This window comes from Pelodiscus sinensis, chromosome 19 (genome assembly GCF_052426305.1).
Source record: "Pelodiscus sinensis isolate ZL-2025 chromosome 19, ASM5242630v1, whole genome shotgun sequence".
NCBI classification, from domain to species: Eukaryota; Metazoa; Chordata; order Testudines; family Trionychidae; genus Pelodiscus; species Pelodiscus sinensis.
Window position 1 is genome coordinate 12816348 of NC_143070.1, and position 17243 is coordinate 12833590.

Here is a 17243-nt window from a genome sequence, read left to right on the forward strand (position 1 = left end):
CCTGCACTAACCCAGACTCGCATCCTGAGCCCATCATACACCTGAACCCCCTGCCCTGAACTACTTATAATCCTGAACCCACATTCCTGCACCCTGACATCCCCAGCCCTCTGCCATAATATTGAAAGAAGACAGTCCGAATGGGGATTCACCCAGCAGGCAATGTATGTGGATGTTCCCTTCCCTAGGGCATAGCCCTCCTCCCTTTTGCTGGAGATGGACTCATCAGCATAGGGGTGAGGTGCACACTTGGGAGACCTCAGGGCACAGGGACTTTGGTCTCAGCAGAGCTCTCAATTCATGTCAGCGTCGGAGAGCTGAGAGCATCCGTCGGGAATGCCAGACATTCCAGGCGCAGTTGGAAGAGAGACGTGTATTGGTCACGACAGCCCCTGTCCCAAAATTATTCCCCACCCCTAGCCTGGCATGTGAAAGGCCTGACACTGACGTGTTCCTGGCCTGGGCGCTGACACAGGCAATTGGCAGAGCCCAGCATGGTCACCCATAAGTGCTTTGTCCTCCCATTCTGCTGTTGGCCAGCAGGCCAGGGAGCATGCAGCACAGGCAGAGCCATTCTGCCGTCAGCCAACTGTGAGCTCTGCCCCCCTCTCCATAACTCAGGCTTGGTCATTATCTCATTGGAAAGACCGGGAACAATCACTTGAAGAAGGAACAATGGCGACCGGCCCTTTGAAACTTGTCCGGCAAGCTGGGCTCCTCATGTCCATTCTAGTACCATACACCTACTCCTCTGTCGGAGCAACACGGCCAGAGAGAACTGAAGGTCAGTGGGTGAGCAGGGCCCTAGATTCTTTGCCATGGAGGCTGGACTGCCAGGAGACCGCTGGACTGACTTGACAGGCTCTGCTAGAGGGAAACTGTCCTGCTGCCCACGCACACCCCATTGGAAGGGGCACGATAAACACCCCGCAGCACAAGGTACAAACATGATTTCTGCATGTAGACACCCAAAGCAGCTTCTAAGACCCTTTGTGAATCCAGCCCCAACTGTTCCCTGGGATGAGTCCCCGGGCTCTCTGCAGCGTCTGTGACTCAGGTTGCATGCTGTGGGTTTCCTCCCATCCTTGGGGCTCAGACGTCGTTTGAAAGGGAAGCTGAGATGTGGGATCTCAAGGTGGCTGATTCCAATCAAAGAGCACTGGGGTCACTGTCCCCATGAGATTCCTCCTGGATTGTTCCTTGCCAGAGACCCCCAACTCCTCTCACCTCCTGGGCCATCTGCTCACCTGCCGCTCTGCCGGGAAGTGACAGAGGTGAAAGATAAAACCAAAGTCAAGCTTCCCAGTGGAGTGAGGGGGAGGAAAAATATTAAACTTAAGGGCCTTGGCTTGTTCCAGGGAAGCACAGTGACACTGGTTATTTATTCTGCAGCTTCCCCGTCTCAGGCCCTGTGGATGGGAACAGCTGTGGCTGCATCAGTGGCAGAAAGATTGAGTCTCAGACATGTGGTTCTAGGTTCAGATGGATCTGCCAGAAGGAAGCTGCCATGATATAACAGTGGGACGAAGGAGCTGTGTTTGCCTTCTACAGCCTGGACTGAATTAACAAGCCACTCGCCCGTCTAACCAAATGTTCATGATACTGTATTTACTTTTGTTAGCCCCTAAGATGTCTACTCGTTTGTAACCCAATACTGCTCATCCTAAACCAGGGGGTGGCAGCCTACAGCTCACAAAGCAAATATGGCTCACTAGGGGAGCCAAATATGGCTCCTTTGAAGCTTTAATCCAGCCCCTCCCCCTTGTTCCCACTGCCGGGCTGAGCAAAACAATCCAGACCAAGGACACAGCATGCCCCCGCATGCCACTGTAGGGCCCTTTGTTTTATCACACACTGTGAGCCAGAAGGGGAGGGAGCTGGGGTGCCTCATGGCTGCTCCTGCCCCCAGCACAACCCCCATTGGCTGGTTGCAGGCCAATGGGAGATGCCTGTTTCAAGAACAGGCAGCATGCAAAGCACCACTTCCCCCATCCCATCCCTCCTCCCCCTTAGGGTCTTTTTCACAGAGCACATGGCCCTGCAGAAACATGTCTTGCTGGTAAGTCTCCTAGCCAGCCTCTCCCTCCTCAGTCCTCTGCCCCTCTACTCAACATTATCCAAACCCTCTGCCCCACTCCTGAGCCCATGCCACCTCCCAAACCCTGCACCCCACAATCCCCTCCTGCCCTAGGTCACAACCCAAACCCCTGCACAGTAATCCCCTTCCCTAGGTCACAATCCAAACTCCCACACCCCAATCCTGTGCCTCAGGTCACAACTGCCTCCTTCATCCAGAGTGAAGTCAGTGGCCTTCAACCTCAAAAAGTTTCCTCACCCCTGCCATAAATAAAGACAATGTTGAAACCTTTTGTGTTGGACATCATATTTTACTGTGTTAAAAATGAAGCCTGGCCAACAAGCCCCCAATTGGGGCCCAACCCCCGACTGGCTGCAGCATCATAACACTCCTGCACCTCTCCATACCCCAACCCTGAGCCCATCATACACCTGAACCCTCTGCCCTGAGCCCCTCATATTCTTCACATCCTCACACCCCTACACCCCAACATCCCTGGTCCCCTGCCATAACAATCCTGCATCCCCCACATGCCAACCCTGTGCCCTAACCCCCTCATACACCTAACCCAGACTCGCACCCCCACATCCCCAGCTCCCTGCCATAAGGCTGACAGCAGACAGCCTGAATACCTGCATGAAGCTGGATTTGACTAGTTATGATGGAAACTTCAAAGAACTGTGCGAAAAGCTGCAGCAGCAGAAGTCCCATTAAATAAAAGTCTGTGAGGACAATGGCTCATTGATGCTCTTATTAATCATTATGTCAATGATCAAGAATAGTAAGATGTATATTCTCAGTCATGCCAATGAGTGTTCTCATACGGCTTTTTGCTGACCGCTTGCTCTGAGTTTGGCTGGAGTTTGGCTCTGTGGCGTGAGACGGTCGCTCACCCCTGTCCTAAGGCCTGGGGCTCACTGACCTGCCCATCGCTGTCTGCCCAGCCTGGCCTCCAAGCTCAGTGACAGCCCAGACGCAGTGTCCTCCCTCGCCAGCAGATTGGCCGGAGCAGGGCAGACCCATGCTGCAGCTGGGCCCCTGCAGGCTGGTGCTGCCTGGTTCCGGTGATGTCCCTTTGTGATGTCACACTGGGTGTTTGGGGAGGGGGGAGCAGGATGCAGTCCAGCTGAACTGCCCTGGGGGAGGGAGCAGGAAGAGCAAGGCACTGCCAGATCTTGGGTTTTCCAAAATGTTACTGACACTGGGCTGTAGGGTTGCTGGTGAGCACTCCTGTGCCCATACCCCATCCCAGACCCAGCACCCTACTCCTCTGCCCCAGATCACAATCCCCTCCTGCCCGAGGTCACAATCCAAACTCCAGTACCATCTCCTACATCTCAGTCCACTGCCCTAGGTCACAATCTTCTCCTGTCCTAGGGCTGCCAGATGGTTTCAGAAAAAATACCGAACAACAACAACAAAAAATGCTGAGCAAAAAAAAGTACCCTGAGCATTGTTCAGCCATTTTGCCTCCCTGCGCTGGGCTGGACAGCTCCCCAGTAAGCAGTAGGGTTGCAAGGCTGCCTCCGTATTGAGCCAGACAGTTTTTCGCCTCTTGGGCATGAAAAAAAAAATCAGAAAGTACCAGACATTTTAAGTGTCCAGTATTTTCTGAATGTTTTACCAGGCAGGAGGCAAAAATACGGAACCGTCCGGTTCAATACCAGACACCTGGCAACCCTTGCTCTAGGCCACAACCCAAATCTCTGCTCTGAAATCCCTGGCTCTAGGTCACAATCCAAACTCTGACACCCCAATCCCTGTACCTCATGTCTCAACTGCCTCCTTCACCCAAACTCAGCAGCCTCTGACCCAAAAAAGGCTCCTCACCCCTGCCGTAAATAAAGGCAATGTCGAAACCTTTTGTGTTGGACATCATAGTGTACTGTATTTACAAATGAAGCCTGGCCAGCAAGCCCCCAGATGGGGCCCAGCCCTGGCCCAGCCCCCATCTGACCACAGCATCATAGCACTCCTGCACCCCCCCCATCATCACTGAGCCCCTCAGATACCCAAACCCCTTGCCATGAGCCCCCCACACACACCCCAACCCAGACTCCTGCACCCCAACATGCCCAGCCCCCTGCCATAAGGCTGACAGAAGACAGCTTGAATGCCGGCATGAAGCTGGAGTTGACCAGTTATGATGCAAACTTCAAAGAACTGTGCAAAAAGCTGCAGCAACAGAAGTCCCATTAAATAAAGTCTGTGAGGACATTGATGTGCTTATTAATCGTCATGTCAATGATCAAGAATAGTAAGATGCATAATCTCAGTCATGCCAATGGGCGTGCTGATATGGCTTTTTGCTGATCATTTGTTCTGAGATTTAGTGTAGTTTGGCTCTATGGTGTGAGAAGGTCGCTCACTCCTGCCCTAGGACCTGGGGCCAGTGGCCTGCTGACTTGCCCATCGCTGTCTGCCCAGCCTGGTCTCCAAGCTCAGTGACAGCCCAGACGCAGCGTCCTCCCTCGCCAGCAGGTTGGCCGGGGCAGGGCAGACCCATGCTGCAGCTGGGCCCCTGCAGGTTTGTGCTGCCTGGTTCCCGGAGGAACCCCCCCCCCACCTCCCATCCCTTTGTGATGTCACGGGGGGGGGGGGGGAGGTTGCAGGCCAGCTGAACTGCCCTAGGGGAGGGGAGCAGGAAAAGCAAGTGGCTGCTAGATCTGCTTGGGTTTCCAAAATGTTACTGACTCTGGGCTGCAGACAGGCTGGTTTGTTATTGTAGGGTTGCTGGGGAACACTGACACTGGGGACAGGCCAGTTTGTTATTGTAGGGTTGTGGGCAAGCACTGGGGCTACGGACAGGCAGGTTTGTTATTGTAGGGTTGCTGGGGAGTGCTGATACTGGGGACAGGCCAGTTTGTTATTGTAGGGTTACGGGCAAACACTGGGGCTACGGACAGGCAGTTTTGTTACTGTAGGGTTGCTGGCAAGCACTGGGGCTACGGACAGGCAGTTTTGTTATTGTAGGGTTGCTGGTGAGCACTGGGGCTATGGACAGGCAGTTTTGTTATTGTAGGGTCGCTGGCAAGCACTGGGGCTACGGACAGGCAGTTTTGTTATTGTAGGGTTGCTGGTGAGCACTGGGGCTATGGACAGGCAATTTTGTTATTGTAGGGTCGCTGGCAAGCACTGGGGCTATGGACAGGCAGTTTTGTTATTGTAGGGTCGCTGGTGAGCACTGGGGCTATGGACAGGCAGTTTTGTTATTGTAGGGTCGCTGGCAAGCACTGGGGCTACGGACAGGCAGTTTTGTTATTGTAGGGTTGCTGGCGAGCACTGGGGCTGTGCACAGGTTGGTTTGTTATTTTTTCCCCCCACTTGGCTGTGAACAGATGCTGTTTTTCCAGAGTCATTTTCACCAGATTCCTCCTGGGGCATCGGGCCCTTCTCTACACCCCTCTGGGGCAGCCAGAACAGTCCAGAGGGGCTCTATTTCCCCCAGCCCAGAGCAAGGGCACAGACCACTACCACTGCAACAGGGGCACCCAGCCCTGGGGTGATCCCACCCCATCACAAGAACCCCACCAAGCATGGGATGGAGGGATGAGCCAGGGCAGTTGCTGCCAGAGCCCATGTGTCCTGCTGCAAGACACCACAGCCCATTGCTGGGTCTCCACCCTGGAACCGCCGCAGGGCAGGAGATGCTGGGCAGTGGCCACCCACCCCTCATTTGGCTCTGTGGAAGAACACAGGAGTGAGATGTCAGTGTCTTGCAAGTGCTGTCCTGTTGTGATAGGACAACGCTGCCACCTCTCATCGGACCCGACGTGAGCGTATCCCACCCAGCATGTGAAACTGGAAGGGGATTTGTAACGTGCAATATGTGCAATTAAAGCTTTAACACCAATTTTCTCTTATTATTGCAGATTCATTCCCTTTGGGTGTCAGGAGGCTTAGGGCAGGGTGAAAGAATCATAAGAAAGGCCAGACTGGGTCAGAGCAAAGATCCATCTAGCCCGGTATCCTGTCTTCCATCATCATCCAATGCCCCCGAATGAACTGAACAGGGAATCACCAAGTGATCCATCCCTTGTTGATGGACCTAAACCTCCATGAACTTATCTAGTTCTTTTTTTACTAGACGGTTAAAGTCCTAGTATTCACAACATCCTCTGGCAAGGAGTTCCACAAGTTGGCTATGCTCCAGGGGAGGGGGTGGATGTGTGGGGGCGATGTAGCTGGGAAATTGGCAGCAGAGAGAACACGCCTGCCTTCTTCCCAGGGTCTGCTGGCAACAACGCATGCCAGGAACAGCCTGTATGCTGCCCAGGTCACAGCTCCTGTGCAGCACCCCCAGTTGTCCCTTTAAGTTGCCTGCCATGCTGCTGCCTCACCTGGCTGCCTGTGCCCAACCTCCCCGCCAGAGGTTGCCCACAATAAACTGCTTTTTAGAGATCCTGCCCCAGCTGGCATAGCAACTGGTGAGTGCTGCTAGCGAGGGAGCCCTGTTAAGAGGAGCAAGCAGGAGACAAAGGGGTTTTGCTCCCTAGTAGCTAATCCAACAAGAGATTAAGAAAGGGACCACAGCCCAGGACTTTTGCAGTTCAGAAAATCCCCTTTGCCTGCATGTTACCTGGGCCCAGAGCCCAGCTTTAGTGACCTAAACTAATCTACAGCTCAGGTGATGGGTATTTTGAGTGAGCGGGTGGGACCCAGGCTGTGCTAGTGCCACAGAGTCCTAACAGCTGCAGAAAGAGGCAACGGGGCAGGTGAGCAAGTAAAACTCAGAAGCCCGGCTTGCAAATAAAGTCTCCACGCGCCAACCCACCCAAGGAGCAGGCACGAGGCTCAGTGCTAATGAAGCCGTGAGGCCCTCTGAAGAGCCAGAATTGTCCCTAAAAGTTGCCAATACCTCTTCCCAAACCAATTCTAAAGCTTAATGGAAATCACTGCTCACTGAAAAGCCAAGCACACACAGGGCCTGTGGGAAAGTGCTTCCAGTTTTAAGTCTACCATAGATTATTAGAGGGTTTTTTTTAATATTCATCACTCAGTGCTGGCAAGAGAGCAAGGCCATGCTCACAGCCTGCTCTGCTCCCAGCTGCCCAGGGGAGGAAGGACACAGGCCAGGCACTTGTCCTTGCTCCCTAGTCAGGAAACAGAAAAAAACCCCTCTCAGCAATAGGAGTAAATGCAGATGCAGCCCCCCAAAATTAGCAGCAGGGGGGCCCAATTTGGGGCAAGCCCAGATACGCCCTCACAGCCAGACCCTCTAACCTGCCAGCTCAGGCTCCCCCCCTCCCCCCCCCCCCTTCTCTGCCCCTTTCCTTCAGAATGAAGGAGTCACGCACAGCACAGCACAGCAGAAAGCAGCCAAAAGACACCTGCTCTCCTGCCTTTTATAGCTGCCTCCAGCTGGAGCGTGCCCAGTTGGGCCAAGAGGCGGGGCCTCCTCAGCCAGGTGAGCTGCTTAACCCCTGCAGCCCCAGTGTGGAGTTACTGCACCCTGGCGCGCTGCCCAAGCCTGGCTCCCTGCCTCTGAGAGACGTGTCCCCCGCAGGGCACGATGCCCCTGTCAGCCCCACGGGGGCCAGGCATGTCAGAGCAGGTGGGGCTAGAAGGGGACTGGCATCGGCAGTCAGCCCAGAGAAATGGATCACAGCAGGGCCCCTTTGGGGGGGCTCCCAGCCAGGCTGTGGGGTCCCTTTCTCTGCTGCTTTGTGCCTCTTTGTCCCCAGTTCCTCTGCTCTCCAGTTCCCAGGTGAGCTGACCCCCACCTGGCCCCCTTGGTCCTGGCCAGAGGGGTGCAGGTTTCTGCTGAGAGACAGGGCACCTGCCCTGCTCTGGGTCGCTGGCTGGATGCGAGGTGGGGAGTGTCGCACTGTTCGGCTTTGCTCCAGGGACCCAAAGCGGGGACATGAGCCCCACCTGCCTTGCTGGGCCTCTGCACGCAGTAAACAGCCATTTCCCACCTCCCCCATTCTCCCCACAAACAGAGCAGCATATCAGGGAAACTGAGGCACGCACTGTATTCCTGCAAAATATTACAGCAAATTGCTACCTGCTCCTAGCACATCTTGATGGGCACAGGGTGAGCGTGCAGCGCATTTGACAGAGCAGGGCAGGGGGTGCTACTGGGGGAGGCTGGGCATGGGCAAGGGACACAGGCCTATGTTCCATGCAAGGGGCATGGACCAGACCCCGCAGGGAGGAATTCTGGTCATTAACGTCCGAGCGGTGCTGGCTCCCCAGCAGGGTACATACCCCATGTCCCATCGTCCAGCCCCTCAGCCACGCCCTCCCATCATGGGGCTGGACTGGGGCCAAGGCATCCTAAGAGTGTGTCCCATTCCTCACCTTGGTGACCTGCCAGGCTCCCTACCTTGGGGTGTATCGGGGCTGGTGCACCCCTGGGTCACAGCCCATGGATGGGCCCCTGCCCCCAGCACAGAGCGCCGTGGGTCAGGGTGTGATCCCCTGTGCCAGCCAAGCCCCTCCACAAGTGCCTGGCCAAGCGTGTTTCATGTCCCAGTCCGATAGCAGCCGCTTTCTATGCCTCATGTCTCAGGGCAAATATTTCAGCTGAAATGGCCCATTCCCCACCTAGCTCATAGAGGAAGGGCTGGGCCACCGGACTGATCCTGACAAGTCCCTTTGCATGGGGCCAGCACAGTAGCAGGCCCTGCACCCCAGGGACCAAAGAGCTGAGCTTCCTTCCAGTGCCCCACTGAGGTGCCTCATCCTTTGCAGCTCCTGCGACTCCAGTTCAACCCCGGCTGCGAAGGCCACTGTGGCTCAGTGTCGCCAGGCACAAGACCCGGTAGAGTTTTCAGCAGCAAAGGCACCAGCGCGGCCTCTCAATCCTTGGGGAGCAACGTTTTGTGCCTGTTGCTATTCAGGAGCTTGGGGTTCGGTTTGACGCTGAGCTATAAGGCTTGTCCAACTTACAACATTTATTGTTTCCGTACAATCCGCTCCCATTGTGTGTCCGATTTCCCGGGGAGTGAGAAAACGTGGCGATCCCAGCTGTATGTCTGACGTTTTCGCTCCTGCGGCACCGCACTTCAACTCCAGGGGCGCCAAAATACCAGTTCTCCCAGGGCGCCGTTTTCCCGGCCCCCGGCCCCGCTGCTGCCACAGGACAGACAGACAGATCCTACCCCTGGAGTCTGGGTTTACCCCGCTCGCCCCAGCCCAGCCAGCAACTTGGAGTGGCCTCCCGGCGTCCCGTGGACTGTAGTGTTATTGGGGTTACCCTGGCTCCTGAACCCCACCCCCCCAGAAGGGTTTATTGAATGGTGCAGGGCAGCCCCGGCTCCGAGTGGCTCCTGGCTCTCAGCCACCCCATGATGCGTCCACGTGTCCAGTGTGCCCCCAATGTCCCAACTGGAGAAGAATCCCAGCCGGCCCCCAAGGCCCCGTTCTCGCATTGCTCTGATCCAGCCCCATCTGTGGTGCCCTCTGCCCTGGAGCCAGGCCCTGATCCTGCCACAAGCTCCAGATCCCCAGGAGAGGGGCCGGTCCCCACACCTGGGCTGGTGTCACCTGAGGCTGGTCCGACGTCCTGGTAGACCCTTGAAGGAGAGAGCAGAGGGGATGGTGATGGGGTGTAACAGCCCCGCCAGTGTTCCCCATAAGCCCAGCACTTGGGCAACAGCCCACGAGAGCCTCCAAGGCTGCCCAGCTGATTAGCAGAGTGCCCACAGCTGGGTTTGTGTTCCTCCTGGTGGTGCACATCCACACCTGCCTCGGTGGACCACACAAAATTTATTCTGCACAGGGGATGGATCAATTCAGAGGGAACGTTACTCCCCACCCCAGAGAGGATGCAGCCTCACCTGAGTCTGCACCGCCACAGCAACACGGCCAGGGTGGCTACGGCTAGAGCTCCCAGGGCGATGCCCACAGCCAGGCCGGGGCCCCAGTGCCAGCTCTGCCCTGTAACACATGGGTAGGGGGAACATGGGGGCACTTCACACAGCTCTCCCCATCCTGTTCCCTTGGCGCTCCCCTGAGCTCCATCTGCCCCCCCTTGACCCCTCCATGAATCCCTCCTGGCTGCCCCCCGTCTCCCTGAACCCCAATCCCACCTCCACCTCATTTGGGATGGGCAGGAAAAGCCCCCCGGGACCGGGACCATCCCCCTTGCCCCCTCCGGCCGCTGTACTCTGAGGCCTGAACTTACCCCAGGGGATCAGCAGGCTCTGGCCCCCCAAGCTGCTGTGCTCCACCCAGCAGGTGTAGCTGTGCCCGTCGCCCGGCCCCACGGCCAGGGAGCTGCGCAGCTGGTAGGTCAGGTCGGCGTTGGGCAGGGTCCCAGTGGAGTCCAGCTGCCGGCCCGGCCCCACCTCCTCCCCGTCCTGCAGCCAGGCCACGTGGACGGTCCGGGGGTAGAACCCGGTGACCCGGCAAACCAGCAGTAACGATGCGGGGGGGCCGGTGGGGGGAGGCTCTCGGGCAAACACCACGGCGATGGGCCGCTCTGAGATGGGGGAGAGGGGACATGTCAGCCTGGGCCTCAGGGACTCACTAGCCCCGCCCAGCTCCGTACCCGGGGTCAGGTGCTGGCTCCGGGCCAGGCCTAATTCTGCACCTCCTGTAACCAATGGTGACAGGATTCCCCTTCACTTCCTGGCCTAAGTGACAGTGTGACTAGGAAACAGCTGCTGCGCTGCACCCCAGCTACAGCTGCATGTATGCACCAGGCCTAGGGTCCCTGTACAAACTGCCTTTGTCCCACCCCAGAGGTGGCTGCATCTCTATCCCAGACCAGGCCTGGGGTCCCTGTACAAACAGCCCATGTCCCACCCCAGAGGTGGCTGCATCTCTGCGCGCAGGGCGTGGTCTCCCCGCCTCACCTCGCCTAGCCAGGGAGGCGTTCCCATGTCGGGCAAAGGTCTGGAGCACGTAGATGCAGGAAATTTTGAGAAAATACTGCAGCCTGGTGGATGTGCTCCAGTCCCTGTTGAGCAGGTCCTGGGTGTAACGCGCCAGCCCGTCCGCCGAGCGAGCCACCCAGGTGCCAGCCTCCTCGTCGAAGCTGACAACGGCCTGGCCATTGCCCGCGATGTCGTAGAAGCCCCGGGAGGGGCCATTGGGGCGCAGCTCGCAGCCGATGGAGGCCTGGGCCACAAAGGGGTCTGAGGCAGGGGGCAGAAAGAGAAGGGGAGTAAAGGTGGGGGGCAGGTGCAATGTGGACCGTTGGCTGCCAGGTGACAGCAGGACTGGGGAGGCAGGGGGCGGCCCCTGCTTTTGCTGCCTGTTCTGTGTTCCCCCACGCACGGCCGGGCTGGCTGGGAACCAGGAGGGGACAAGGGGGTTATGCTGGCTCCAGTCAGCCAAGGGACTAGCTGCCCTTCCACCACTGACACGCTCACTGCTGTGGCGAGCGCGTCAGTCCTCAGCGCCCCCCGATGGATGGGGACCATACTCACAGTCTATTCCCTGCTCCCGGGCTATCTTGGTCACTGTCCGGACGAAGTCGGCCAGGGACTGAGCGGCCACCTGCTCCAGGTCCTGCCACTCCCGGGGGCTCAGCCCCTCCTGGGCCCAGGGCTGCAGGAAACGGATGGCCCCCGTGCGGCTGTCCAGGGCGTGGGTCTCCAGGTCGCCCAGCAGGACCTTGGCTGCCACGGTCACGGCGCTGGCGTTGGGGAAGAGGGAGGTGAGGAGGAGCCGGAGGGCGAGAGACTCTGTGGGGAGAGGGGGGGAGGCTGCGGGGGAGGGGAGGAGAAATCAAGCAGGGCACGAGAATCAGTCGCATTCTGGTCGAGGGTTAAGCTCTACCACGTCCCCCTGCTGAGCCCCACCTGCCTCCTTGTCCTCCAGCCCCCCCCCCCCCAGCCACACCCTCCAGCCCTGGCCTTGCACAATCCCCACCCCTGGTAGCAAAACAGGCAGGGTGTGTGGGGGGGTCCCCACTTACCAGCCAGGGCCCCCCACGCCCAGGGGAGGAGCAGCAGAGGGAGCAGCATCCTGGCAGGGAAACCCACACTTGAGTGGGTTTCAGGGCAGTGGGACGTGGGGCCCAGGCACCCACCTGCTCTCGGTTCCGCCCCAGGGCACACGCCGCCCTGGCAACTTCTCTCATTTGTCTCTTTCTGCTCAGACCAGTCCGGGCAGCTGCCAGCCCCAAGCCAATCAGGGCCGAGCCAGCCGGGAAGCAGCGGCAGGGCAGAAGAGGGATTCCTGGCAGCAAGTGCCAGGGCCTGCCCCAGGCTCAGACCCTCCCCTTCCCCCAGTTCCTGCAGCCGGAAGTACCTGCCGCCGCTCCCTAGGGCCATGGGGCAGCCCTGCCTGCCGGGGCGAGCCCCCCACTAGCCACCACCATTCCCAGGGCCGTCTCGGTCTTGGTGCAGTGCTGGGGAAACTGAGGCACTCAGGGTTGCCATGGGACAGTGGCAATCCCATGCCACATACCAAGGGGAATAAAGTCCCCAGTTCGTCACAGGTGGGAATCACGCTCATGCAGGGGATGCCCAGCAGGTCTGCAGCTTCTTTGTCGGCAGCGGGGACTGTCCCTCGCCCAGAGTGTGTTTTGTGCGTGGAAAGGAAAGTTGTTTAGTGACTTATTTGATGGGGCTGGAAGCCTTGACTAGCGCCACCTAGTGACTTTCCATTGTCTCCCTGGCATGTTCCTGGGCTGTGGGGTTGGCAGCAGCCCCAGGGCTATGCCCGTCGCTCTGGTGACGGGCGCACACACCCTGGGCCCAGCCCCATTGGTGTCAGCAGCAGCATCTGTCGCCGGGCAGAGCCAGGTCCTGCACCGCTCGGTTCCACACTTCCCCGAGAGGGAAGATGCGGCTGCGCCCACCGCTCCCCGCCCCCTTGAAACACCCCAGGCTCCCTGCCCTCAGCTCTGAGCCACAGCCCCACCCATCCCCCTCCCCGGGGCGGCCCCTTGGGCTCTGGGGCTGCCCCCCAGACAGAGGCTCTGACCCAGCTGGCAAGGGGGCCCACAGGCTGATGTGCCCCACCTGGTGGGTGTAGACATCCCCACACCAGGGGCTCATCTGCCGTCGCACCAGGCTCTGGAAGGTGCAGTCCCATTGGTGCACACACCCCTGCCGCCTGCTGTGGCCTGTAGCCCATGGCGGGGGCATGCTGGAAATGTAGTCGGCCTGGCTGTGGGAGGTTTGGAACAGGGCATGGAGGGGCTGGTGTTCCCTTGTGCCGCCTCCTCTGCCCTCTTCCCACCTCCCCCCCCCCCCCCACATGCCTGCCTCCTGATTGGCTGTATGTCACCTTGAAAGGGAGGAGCCTAGGAGAATGGGGGCGGGGCTGTTGGCTGTCAGGGTTTGGTGGACAGGAGTGGGTGCAGAACCAGCCTACACCCACCCTTCCAAGCTCCAGCCCAGCTCCCCTGCCCTGCCCCCCAACTCCAGACCAGCTAACCCCTGGCCCAGCTGCAGTCCAGCTGCCCCCAGCCCTGCCCCCCCGCCAGCTCCAGCCCAGCTACCCTAGCCCTGCTCCCCAGCTGCCCTGCCCAGCTACCCCCAAATCCAGCCCAGCTATGCCCCTACCTTGCCCCCCAGTTTCAGCCCAGATACCCTCCTGCCTGCCCCCCCGATCCAGCCCACCTACCCCCCCAGACCTACCCCCCAGCTCTAGCCAAGCTGCCCCCCATAGCCTGTGTCCTCCTTCTCCAGTTTCCCCTGCAAAAGGGGCCTGCCTGGGTGAAGATCTGTCAGGCTAGTTGGGGAAGCAGCTGCTTCCCGTGCCTGCGATACCCAGTCGGGCATTTGGTTCGTGAATGAAGTGTGCAGGGTGCCCACGCCCACGCCTGCTTTCCTCTTCGGTCTGTTCCTGGCCTTCTGCCAGGTCAGCCTCCCCCGCTGCCCCAGCTGCAGTGCAGACCCCCTCTTCCCCGCAGGGACCCCACAGCTCTCCCCTGGGAGTTCGTCCTCCCCCGGGAAACTACGCCCTGTGCTGGTACCGGTCAGCTCCCACGCTGCTCGGCATTTGCACCTTATTTCTCCACTGAGTTTGGCTTCAACAATCTGGGTCATTTCCTCTCCCCTCCTCCTCCTTCGCCCCCCTCCCCTCCCTGCGAAGAGCCCATTAGCATTTCCCTATGTGAAGATACTTACAGGAATCAAGACCCGTCCTGATCTTCTTGCTTCTGCTTCTGCTACACAAAAACAGGGGAAATTCTTGAGGTTTCTCCATCTTCTCTCTTCTGCTGAGAGTTTCTAGAGGCTCCACGGTGAGTTAGGACTCCATTGGTTTTCCCCGTGTTAGAAGGGGGAAACTGCACAACCAGGCCCGGGTCAATAGTTAAGTCTCCCATGTTGTCATAGCACAACTAAATAACAAGAAGCATCAGTAAAGTTTGGCCTGCGTTTCCCAACAGGGATGAGCCCTGAAGAGCTGTTTAAAAAAAGCCCCTTGGGAAATATCAGGCTTTATTAATGTGCTAAAGCGACTATGATCGGGTGATGGCTGCACTGCAAAATAGGGATGTTAAATATCGGTTAACTGAATAGTCGAGTAACCTCATGGATTACGGAAGTCGAGTAACTTCCATACCAGTGGCTACGTCTACACTGGCAGCTTCTTACGCAAGAACTCTTCCAGAAGAGAGCATCTATACTGGCATGTGCTTTTGCACAAGAGATGTGCTTTTGTGCAAGAGCATCTGTGCCAGTGTAGTTGCTCTCTTGCACAAGAAAGCTCGAATGGCCATTTTAACCATAGGGCTTTCTTGCGCAAGAAATTCATGTTGCCTGTCTACACTGTCTTCTTGAGCAAGAACAGTTGCACAAAAGGGCTTATTCCTGAGCGGGAGTGCCAGAGTTCTGGTGCAAGAAGCCCTGATTTCATACAGTAGAACCTCAGTTTACTTGCGCAAGAACACACAGCCAGTGTAGACAGGCAGCAAGTTTTTGCGCAAGAGCGGCTGCTTTTGCACAAAATCACGCCAATGTAGACAGAGCCCTAGGGCGTACTGAGCATGTGCACTCACGATATGTTATGGGGTACCGGTAGTCGAATAGTCTATAGCCCCCTTGGACAGGGCTGGCAGCCTGTGTATCAGGGGCTGCAGTGCAGGGTGTCAGGTGGGAGATGGTCCATGCGGGGAACCAGTTTACAAACCAGCTCCCCTTACTGACCAGATGCCTGTCACCCTGCGCTGCTGCTTTTGAGAAAGAGGCAGCAGCATGGGGTGGCATCAGTCCCTGTCTAGGGGGGGTCTGAGTTCCTGGACCCAGCGTGAGCCAGAACTGAGCTGCGCTGCCTGCCCACCCAGTTTTTAATAGACTTGAGATGCAGAGCCGCAGCAGGGGTAGGTCCCGGACCCAGCGCGAGCCAGGACTGAGAAATGTACTGGCACGGAGAGGAGGAGAGGGGAAAGCGTGTGGTCTATAGTATTAACCGATACGCTTTTGCTTGTCGGTTCATCAGCTACACTATAGCATCCCGATTGTAAAACGGACAACATGAGAAACGAACGCTAGGCCCTACGGTCATAAAAGGGAGGTGAAGGAAAGTGCTGAAAGTTACAAGAAGGCATCGGAGCGTCTAAGGTGGCAAAGTTAGAGACTTGACAGTGAAATAATGTATCCGCTTCTTTGTTAAGGGCTGTCTACGCTACCCAGCGTCACCAAGGAAACTAATCTCGACAGGCTGAAGTGGCCCCCGCATGTGGCCACAGCGAGTTTACATTTGCTCCCTCGGTCGACAGATTGTGTCCACACTTAGTTCCCATGCCAATCGCTGGAGCAATGCACGGTGGGTATGTCTCCCACAGTTCCTGGCCGTGCTAGCCGTGTCACTAGCTGTTGTGGGACCTCGCAACAGAGCACGGGACATCATAGGACCATGCAAAACACCACAGGCGCTGCTTGGTTCAAGAGTTTCCGGTGGCCTCTTGTGACTTTTCAGGCCCACATGTAGGCATTCCCATGGGGGAGTGAGGTTTTTTTGTAAATATGGACCATTAGGGTGTGAATGTGCCCCCCCATGGTCCTCCAAAAAAGTGGGGTAATCAGCCCCAGCCTTCCCCCAGCCAGACAGAGCATGGGGGAGGGAGGCCAGGCCTGCCTCCCCCCTCCTCCTGCCGGATGTAAGGTTGGAAACAGCTGCCTATCACAATTCCATACCTTGGGTGTACTGAGCATGCTCTGCTGCCTTCACTCTGCCCTTACGTGGCTTCAGATGCTGCTCCCGGCTCTTTACCATCATTAAAAAGGGCTCAGGGGGCAAAACGCAGTCTGGGGAGGGGCAGGGAGTGAGCAGGGGATGGGGGGGGGGAGGTGTACAGGCAGCCAAATGTGACACAGTGAACCCCATCTATCAGAACTGGCTCCCCTGGACCAGGGGATGCGAAAGGCCCTCTGGACCAGTGGCAGGCACACAGGCAGCCAAATGTGATATGGTGAACTCCATCTATCAGAATCAGCTGGTCCTGGAACAGGGGGTGCGAAAGGCCCCAGGGATCCGGGCAGCCAAATGTGACACTGTGAGCCCCATCTATCAGGATTGGCTGCGCCAGACCAGGGGATGGGAAAGGCCCCCTCTAAGCCAGTGGCAGGGGTACAAGCAGCCAAATGTGACACAGTGCACCCCATCTATCAGAATCGGCTTCCCTCCTAACGCATCTGTTGGTAGCTAAAATTGATAGACGCCAGATCTGGCGGTCTAGTGTGTCAAAAACAGCTACTGGGAGCCAATTGTGCTCACCGTTGTTTGTGACATTACACCAGGCACAGTATGGGGGATAGAGGCCATTCCTGCCTTCCCCTGGCCTGCTGGAGCATTCTTACTTGGGAAACCACGGGGGATGCTTCTGCACCCTCCACACCGCCCCTGCCTACGGGCCTGCTTTTTTCCAGTGGCCATTTTTTGCTGTGCACTGTGGCATCTGCATGCCGCCCGACCTCCCCATGCTCCAGAGGAGGCTGGAGCTGTGTACCCTCTGCCTTTCTCGGGAGGCTGGGGCCACGAGCAGCCCAGGGAAGCTGGAACCACGAGTTCACCTCCCGCTGGCTGCTCCGGCCAGACAGGCTGGGGACGTGCACACTCCTCGCTCCCTGGTGCTCTGGGTTGGGCAGGCTGGGGATGCATGTCGCTCACTCTCCCTACGCTCCAGGGCCAGGGAGGCTGGGGACACATGCCCACTGTCCTCCCGGTGGTGCTGAGGTTGGGGAGACTGGGGCCGTGCACCGCTCCACCTCCTTGTTGAAGGGAGGGGCCGTTTGCCTCCTGTGGGGCGGGCGGG

At 57.9% G+C, this 17243-nt stretch overlaps 1 protein-coding gene across 4 annotated transcripts; it reads right to left on the reverse strand.

The window, feature by feature from the left end:
* Window positions 1-8061: 8061 nt before the first annotated feature.
* On the reverse strand, window positions 8062-14572 carry LOC102450130 (antigen-presenting glycoprotein CD1d-like). Of its 4 annotated transcripts, none has more exons than XM_075913393.2 (6): window positions 12063-12819; window positions 11458-11736; window positions 10882-11163; window positions 10209-10505; window positions 9862-9961; window positions 8062-9597 (listed from the first exon to the last, which is right to left on the reverse strand). In XM_075913393.2, exons 1-6 carry the CDS (start codon window positions 12304-12306, stop codon window positions 9312-9314), a joined length of 1488 nt encoding a protein of 495 aa, XP_075769508.2. In that variant the 5' UTR covers window positions 12307-12819; the 3' UTR covers window positions 8062-9311. The 4 variants fall into 4 exon arrangements, with proteins under 4 accessions (XP_075769508.2, XP_075769509.2, XP_025036319.3 ...); XM_025180534.3 differs by lacking the exon at window positions 12063-12819 and adding an exon at window positions 14113-14572 and having other exon boundaries at window positions 8064-9597; XM_025180535.3 differs by lacking the exon at window positions 12063-12819 and adding an exon at window positions 11949-12012 and having other exon boundaries at window positions 8065-9597.
* Window positions 14573-17243: the final 2671 nt, after the last annotated feature.

Coding starts and splice junctions, on each gene's coding strand:
- LOC102450130 (XM_075913393.2), bottom strand. CDS start 12,306: ATGGCCCTAGGGAGCGGCGGCAGGTACTTCCGGCTGCAGGAACTGGGG. Junction 11,737..12,062: donor TGGGGCGGAACCGAGAGCAG/GTGGGTGCCTGG, acceptor CCTCCCCCGCAG/CCTCCCCCCCTCTCCCCACA. Junction 11,164..11,457: donor CCGGGAGCAGGGAATAGACT/GTGAGTATGGTC, acceptor CCCCTGCCTCAG/ACCCCTTTGTGGCCCAGGCC.